Consider the following 8,698-nt stretch of genomic DNA (forward strand, 5'->3'; position numbering starts at 1 on the left):
GTTAGTTGGTCGCGTTTTTTATTGTTGAAAAAAGCTAAATATGTTTGTTATTCGGACCTATGAAAGACCCTTCCGAAAGCTATTATTTTTTGATTTTAAAATATCACGGCACAATGACAGTTTCCGCTAATTTTGACGAGCGTTAACAGACACAAGTTCAAGTTAATCTGTGTTTCTGTTTCTTGGTTAAAGAAAATTGTAATTTATAGAAGATGCGGTTTATGATTATTAAATGTTTTCATTTAGTGAAATATTCCCGGAACATTTCCTGACCGGATCTCGAGCATGTATATGATTGGATGACATCAGCAATGAAGGAATTTGGGTTTGGTCGGACGGAATGAATGATTCATCAAGCGCAATATGGGGAACGGGAGAACCGAACGGCGGTAGAAACGAAAACTGCGCAATGATCAGAATCTATAATTCAAAAATTGGTGTTGGTGATGTTCTCTGTTCCCAACTTCTTCGATTTGTCTGCGAAAAAAATTTGAATGATGTTGCCGACCTTTCGTTTTACTAAGACATTGTTTGATTTGATTTCTAAGATCGTGTTCAGTTTTGCTATTCGATTTATTGACTGTTCAGGAATGAAGTAAAAAAATAAATATGGATTGCTGTTTGAGTTGTATAATGCCCCCTTTGAAATATTTTATAATTGTTCTTCAATTTTTTTTATTTTCAGTATCGACATTCAAAATCGAAATTCTATATTGCATATTTAAAGTATTATAGAAATTGTTATCATTTAGTACAAAGCTAATATGAGTGAAATAAACCTCCGTTTTTCTTTCTGAATTGGATAATATGTTTTATCCTATTTAAAGGTATTTCATTACCGAACAAACATTGATTTTGAATTCGAATAACGATGAACCAATTTTTTTTTGCGTCGACATTCTTGAACATTCGTTCCACAAAAATATCGTTCGATTTGACCTGTTGTTTCCATATTCTCAATTCTTGACATTTACAGCATGATACAAAAACGAAACTTGATATTGCAAAGAAGCTTCGAATTAAAATGTAAATTTGCCCATCGCTAAGGTTTGAATTGCATGATTGGAATTGTTCTCATTAAATACCAAGCCAATACGAAAATAGGAATTTTTTGGGTGTAGGTTCGATATTTTCATATTTTATGAATTTCAACTTTCAACATGTCAATAATGATCAAACATGGAAAAATTGGTAAGGCTTAGCACATTGGACAACTAATCTTGCGTTCTATATTAATGCTTTTCTTTGTGATTGATAAACGCCATAGTGAAGTTTAATTAAAATGTTAATGATAATCAAATTATATCCATCTAAAATGGAATAACTTCACCAAATAATTTGCAAAATGTTCATTAGTTGAAATTAACTTATGAATTTGAAACTTGCATTTGACAACACATACGCTTCAAAGGCTGATCGTCTCCCAGAATAAACTTATAAATACATTTGTACATATTTATTTTTATATTGTCCACGGTAATTGTTAATTTCCTTTTCATTTGGACGTGTTTTGAAACTGAATACTTTGATAGCAATTTTTCAATATTTCATTTCTGGACTAATAGCGCCAAAAAGCATAAACTGAAGAAATTAAAGATTGCTCGAACCGAACCAGAGGCAAAAAAACTTAACCCCTCTTTTGGAAAATTGAAACATCTTCATCTGATAAAAAGTAAAATGCTGTTAAAAAAAGTAATTCAAAATTATACTCTTTGTTAAACAGCATATAAGAGTTTTTTTCTTCTTCTATTATTTTCATTAATATCTTACAATTCTGTTTTTAACTTGAAAATGCACACAGGCCTACTCTTTCCATTCAGATAAAAATTCTATGAACAAAATATGGTGTTTTATTGTGGGTAAATAAAAATTATGGACGTCGTCTATATTCGAGCATTCCTAGGAGATCTTTGAATTCTTCTGAAATAAGTTTTTTATTGATTTTGCAACTTTTTTAGCATACTGAGTATTTTTCAAGTATATAATTTGAGAACGAGAAATAAAATGATTAGACACAGTAGTTCTAAAAAAAAAAGTTTACCACATCATTCTGCTGTACTTCTGCTGTACGATTGCAGCTATTAAATTTTTATATATTGTCACTTGCAATATCAAATTGAGCGATCTTTTTTATTTGAGAAGAATAAATAAATAAAATTAGGCAACTTTTATGTATGAATGCTAAAGCAGAATTCATACTCCATGTACAAACTGCACATAAGATTTTTAAGAAAGAAAAAAAAAAAAGAAACTTCGGCCTAAGGTCAAATTCATGCGCATACATCGACATCGGGGTTGACTTAATCAGTCACTCAATTTTTTGGTTTCGGTTGGTTAGCAGTCATTCGTCTATGAACTGAAAAAACACTTAATCAGGTTGCTGAGCGACAGCGCGCATCTAGAATGGGATTTATACGGATAGAAAGTTAAGAAAACCATACCATACTATAGTCACACAGTTTTAGCTTGCATTGTGTTGCACGGTACCGGAGCATACCCTTATGGTTTGTATGACACCAGGGAACTAACTGCATGCTGGCATGACTGCAGTTTATAGGGACTCTCGGTAGTTTTTTATTAAAGTATTTTTTACAAATTTTCTTGCATGTCGTGTAGCCATGTGACTTCATTTCATGTGGAATATCGTTCCATATTTTGATACCTGTGTGCTTGATTGAATTTTTTGTTTTCACAGAAGAATACCTCGGCACAAAATCACTACTACTGACTAATTGCTTTGACATTTTTAGTGGTTGAAGATTATTGTTGTTATCGCTAGCAGACTATCACTTCTATCATTTTCAAAACTTCTTGTGGGCTCTGTGCAATTCATTTTTCTATCTAAAGCTTTTGGTTTTGACGTCGAAAATTGTACAGGTTGCTCGACCTGAAATCAGGCGGTCTCGTGCTTGGCAAAAGTCGGCGTATCTCCTGTTTAGCGAAAGTCGGAAGTTTTTATGGGGAATTCTATACTACGGTACCGGATCTGATAATACAGTTGTGACTCGTATAATTTGGTATTTTGATCCATGTTTAAATTGGAAGTATAAATTATCGTCAAAGACGATTTTCGGGGAATTGCAGGTAAAATATTTAGTTTTGTCTTTCGTGTACGTATATTTGAACTTTGCTCTCTTGTATGCTAAGCCGTTTATAATTAATCATTATTATCATGCGTAGTTTAATCTATTAACTGTCGTACTTGTACAATACTTAAAAATTTGCTTATTATTGTCATTTATTCAAACTTCAAGAGCTAACCTCAGTTTCAACAAATGTAAAGAAATTATGATTTCACTATTCAAAAAAAATTAAATATTGAAAAGTGATACTATACAATTTTCAATTCTAAAGCGTGTTAAAAATATGGAGATCGGATGAATATAAAAGCATTTGCATTGAAAAATAACATAAAACATTAGGTTCAATTAAAAACTTTCAAAGAATATTTGAAACAATTATGTAATTCCGAATGCAAGTATTTCGTTTTTTTTCAACTGCAAAACAGCATACCGTCGTCTTTACAGTCGTCGTGGATGAAACTTTAAATTTTCAACGAATACAGAAGTCCGAATTTACTCTCGCAATATTAGTCCATAATATCAAATTTTGTTCATGTGTTATGATATCAAGGATAGCAAAGGCTTGTGTTAGACAAAGTTAGAATGAATTTAATCGACAAATATGAAATTAAAAATGAAGTTTGATATTAACAAAATTGATTCTATGTTTTTATCAACGTCTTTAGCAGGTTAAACATGGTCATAATTACAACATTACACGATAAACAAGATCACAATTTTCACAAATACTCTCTTTCACAGACAAATTTATGTAAACGGGAGCAGAATACATCATGAACACCAATGTTTGCCCGCAATAATATGACGACAGCGCAGTTTTCGCTTTCACCACCGTTTGGTTCAGACGTTTCCCACATCGGTGAACCACTTCCTCCATCTGACCAAACCCACATCCCTTCACTGTTGATATCGTCCAGCCCTATCCACACTGGAATACGTCCACTCAGGTAACGGCCCGGAAATATTTCGCTAAAAGTATAAAAATAATAATCACATTTAGAATTCATTCTCTTCACATATTATAGTTCATTAGTATACTTGTGGTTTTTCTTTTAAACAAAAAAATACTTTGTATAGATAATGCAAATGAAACACCATTAATGTGATATAACAAAATAATGTACGATATTTAAGCATATTAACAACTCAGGACATAAAACTATTCTTCCAAAACGCAAGGTTATGAAAGTTTATTATTCTAAAAGCTTAGAAACTTATTTTACACAAACAGCCAACTTACTTTTTCACTTGGATGTTCCTAATTCCAGTTGAAACCAAACGAGCTCCCAACCCCTCACATTGAGCCTTTGCAGTTACGTAGTTGACATAAATAACGAAACGTTTGTAAAACAGATTATTACTCGCTCTGAACCACTCCATGGACAATAATTTGTCAATATTCGAATTTGCATCAGTTAGACTTTTATTCTGTGAAGTAAATAAAGTTTTAAAATATCGTATATTTTTGTTCAAATTTCTACAAAAAGAGGTACAATAGAAATTTTCGATACAAGTTTTACCAGAATTCATTGCCTTATTTTAAATAGACATTTACCAAAATAAATGCTAAGTTGTGATGCAGGGTTGAACTCACCAATTTGTTGTCCCCGATAAATATTTTGGATTCAAGTTGCTTTTGTTCATTCTTTATAATCTCCAATTCATTCTTCATTTTTATGAAACCTGGCAGTTTATCAAACGAGGAGTATTTAGTAAATAATCTCAAAATCAGTAAATTTTATTGTTGATTTCATGCATTAGAGTTTTTTTTAAGCACAATCTAGTTTAATAAAAATTGATTTTTCTGTTGTCAGAAGGGTCTGTCTGTGTGATACGAGACCTTGTGTAACTCTTTTCATTTGTTTTTCAATTTTGGATTTTGTTTCAATGTGATATACTATGTAGAATGCGATTCAAATTTTAAATTTAGTATTAAAACAAACTTAATACTTCGTCTTTCATTTGAAATCTTTATGAGAAACTAATTGAACTTCATTTTTTAACAGTAGTTAAACTGCACTATCCAATTATAACTCAAAATATCTTACGTCTCTGTGTGCCGTTCATAATTTCTTTGACAAGTTTGTCAATATTCGAATTCGCATCAGTTAGGCTTTCATTCTGAAAATAAATAAGGTTTCCATATATCGTATATTTTGGTTTAATTATTTACAAAAATGGGGACAATAGTAATTTTTGATACAAATCTTATCCGGGCTCCATTGCCTTATAATTGAATAAATAAACGTATTCAAAAATAAATGCTAAGTTATGATGCAGGGTTGAGCTCACCAATTTGTTGTCCCCGATGAATATTTTGGATTCAAGTTGCTTTAGTTCATTCTTGATAATCTTCAATTCATGCTTTGTTTTTATGGAAGCTGGCAATTAATCAAACGATAAATATTTAGTAAAAAATCTCAAAACCAGAAAAGTTCATAGTTGATAGTAACATATAGTAACTAATCTCAAACCAGAAGATAGTTAAACATAATTGAATGCATATATTCGAGCAGTGATTCCCAACCTTTAATGACGTGTGAACTCCTTCCGGAGGCTAAAAGTACTCATGGACCCCCTGTATGTCATTACAGTTGTATTTATAGTGTTATTTTTATTGGTAGATTCCGAATACCTTTAGGTTCAAATAATTGATGCACAATAAATAAAATCCATTGTAGAAGAACATTGTCAAAAATTGAAACTGGGAAGAGCAGGGTGTTTTCTTGCAAAGGGAAAAGTAAAATTAGTTTTGCGTCTAGCATTGTTGTTCCCTCTGCTCTGCGGCCCCCTTGAAGGGACATGGGTCCCCGGTTGAAAGCAACAGCCTTAGAGTTTTTTAAGCACAATCTAGTTTAATAGAGATTAGTTTTTCTGTTGTCAGAAGGGTCTTTCTGTGTCACACGGGACCCTGTGTAATTCTTTTCCTTTTTGAAAATCAATTTTAAGTTTTGTTTTAATGTGACATATTATGTAAATGCAAATTTTGAATTAGTATTAATAGAAACTTAATACTTAGTCTTTTATTTGAAATCTTCATGAGAAACTAATTGGTGGATTTTGCATGTTTTAGCTTGATTAATGTCAAATAATAATCAATGTGTTTGAACAAAAAAAGTGTTTGTTTCGTATTTACCTATTCCTGGCACTTTTGTGGCCCGCGGAACAATACAAAAATGATAGGGTGGACCCGAGGTCGACAACCTTGAACCACCTTTATCTAGTTTAATGAAGATTGATTCTTCTGTTGTCAGAAGGGTCCGTTGTGTGATACAAGACATTGTGTATTTCATTTCATTGGTTTTTGAATTTTAGATTTCGTTTTAATGTGATATACTACGTAAAAGCGATGCAAATTCTGAATTAGTATTAATAACAACTTAATTTCATTGTCTTTCATTTTAAATCTTCCTGAAAAACAGTGTGGACTTCATTTTTTTTGTTACAATAGTTAAACAGCAATATACAATTACAATTAAAAATATCTTACATTTTTGAGTGTCATTTCTTATTTCGACTAGTCTGTCAATATTCGAATTCGCATCGGTCAGGCTTACATTCTGTAAAGTATGTCAAGTTTTAGAATATCGTATATTTCTACAAAAATAAGGGCAATAGAAATATTTGATAGGAATTTTATCCAGGCTTTTTTGCCTTATTTTAAATAGACATTTATAAAATTACATTCTAATTTATGATGCAAGGTTGATCTCACCAACTTGTTGTCTCCGATAAATATTTTGGATTCAAGTTGCTTTTGTTCATTCTTTATAATCTCCAATTCATGCTTTATTTCCATGGAACCTGGCAAATCATCAAATGAGGGAATATCTAGTATTTATTCTCAAAACCAGATAATTTCATGGTTGATTTCATGCATCAGAGTTTTTCTAAGCACAATCTAGTATAATAAACATTCGTTTTTCTGTTGTCAAAAGTTTGATACGAGACCTTGTGCATTTCATTTCATTTGTTTTTCAATTTTAAGATGTGCTTTAATGTGATAAACTATGTAAATGCGATGCAAATTCTTAATTAGTATAAATACAAACTTAATACTTAGTATTTCACCTGAAATCTTCGTGAGAAACAAATTGGACTGAATTTTTTAACAATATTCAAAAAGCACTATCCAAGTGTAATTTAAAATGTCTTACGTTTCTGGATGTCGTTTCTAATTACGACAAGAGATGAATCATTTTCACTGATTTTCTTTAGTTTTTTTCTCAGATGTTTCACCTCGCTTTGAAGCTTAAAATAAACTTGAATATTACAATAAATAAATCACCAAGTAGAAAATATTAAGCCTATTTTATCATATATATATAGTAAGTTTTATAAGGTGATACATTTCATGAAATCAATTTCCAGAATCAAATAACTTTCGAATACACACGATATCGATAGTCGATACTAACGTGCATAATCAGGGTAAATGCAGCAACAGACACTAAGAAGCATATTCCCAGAGATATGGCGAGAACGATCAAAGTTTTCTTATTCGTGCCTTTATTGTTGTCTATGAAAAGAGAATATAAGTAAGACATCAATCAATTATGGTGTGAAAAAAACTCATAGAATAATATTTGTTTCATACTTGACGTGTATGAAGCAATTGTATTTTATTGGAATTGCTAAAAAATTACTGTTTTCATTATAAAAAATGCCATTCATATTTTTTCACGAATATAAGCGTTACCACATTGTATTTCTTAAATGAAAAGCGGGAATAATGTGTTAACATTCGTGTTTACATATTATATCTAGATTTCCTACTGTAATTGTAATTTAACCAATTAAAATTTGTCTGATTCAATTAAAACACAAACCTTGTTTCAGAATCGCTGGGGGTCCAGCAACATTCCGAGCAGCAGAAGTCTGAGGGGTTTCATATATATTTTCACTCTGAAAATTTGCATAAGGTTCCATCTCCATAGTATCTCGCTTGGAGATGCTCTGCTTCCCAAATGCAGCTAAGATTATTTAATCAGCTAACATTTCAACGTCTAATGAAATCATTATCAATATTATTATCAGTAGGTGACCAAACCCTAATGACACATAACAATATATACCCTTGCCTATATGACCAAGCATAAGTCAAACAATCATATTTTTCAAATAATACCTTCAGGTGTATTCTCTCTCGATGACATAAATTCAAGTTAAAAAAGGACAGCATCAAAGGTGGGTCAAGAAACAACAGAACCAGTGGCAAAATACGCAACATATTACTTTCTTGTTATTCAAATTAATACGAGTTTCAAGATTTCCAAATGTATTATGTACATTGTGATCACAAATATGAATGCTCAGCGGTTCATCATAAATAATGGCAGCATATCTGACGCAATAATTTTTTGATATTTAAATATTTTAAAGTAGTCAAATGCGTTATGTATATTGTGGCATCAATTATAAATTCTCGATATTCAAATATTTCAAAATAGCCAAATCCGTTATGTATATTGTGATGAAAAATATGAATGTTCAGCGGTTCATCATAAATAATGGCAGCATGTCTGACACATTAGTTTCTTGATATTCAAATGAATACGTGATTAGAATATCCAAATGCCCTATGTATATTGTGATCAGAAATATGAATGCTTAGC

At 31.2% G+C, this 8,698-nt stretch overlaps 1 protein-coding gene across 1 annotated transcript; it reads right to left on the minus strand.

Moving 5' to 3' along the window:
- Positions 1–3,247: 3,247 nt before the first annotated feature.
- On the minus strand, positions 3,248–8,235 carry LOC144428277 (uncharacterized). Its single transcript, XM_078117278.1, has 10 exons — positions 7,913–8,235; positions 7,502–7,602; positions 7,241–7,334; positions 6,799–6,887; positions 6,574–6,643; positions 5,376–5,464; positions 5,132–5,204; positions 4,678–4,766; positions 4,324–4,511; positions 3,248–4,052 (listed from the first exon to the last, which is right to left on the minus strand). Exons 1-10 carry the CDS (start codon positions 8,016–8,018, stop codon positions 3,803–3,805), a joined length of 1,149 nt encoding a protein of 382 aa, XP_077973404.1. The 5' UTR covers positions 8,019–8,235; the 3' UTR covers positions 3,248–3,802.
- Between the last annotated feature and the right edge of the window lie 463 nt (positions 8,236–8,698).

This window comes from Styela clava, chromosome 10 (genome assembly GCF_964204865.1).
Source record: "Styela clava chromosome 10, kaStyClav1.hap1.2, whole genome shotgun sequence".
Lineage (NCBI taxonomy): Eukaryota > Metazoa > Chordata > Ascidiacea > Stolidobranchia > Styelidae > Styela > Styela clava.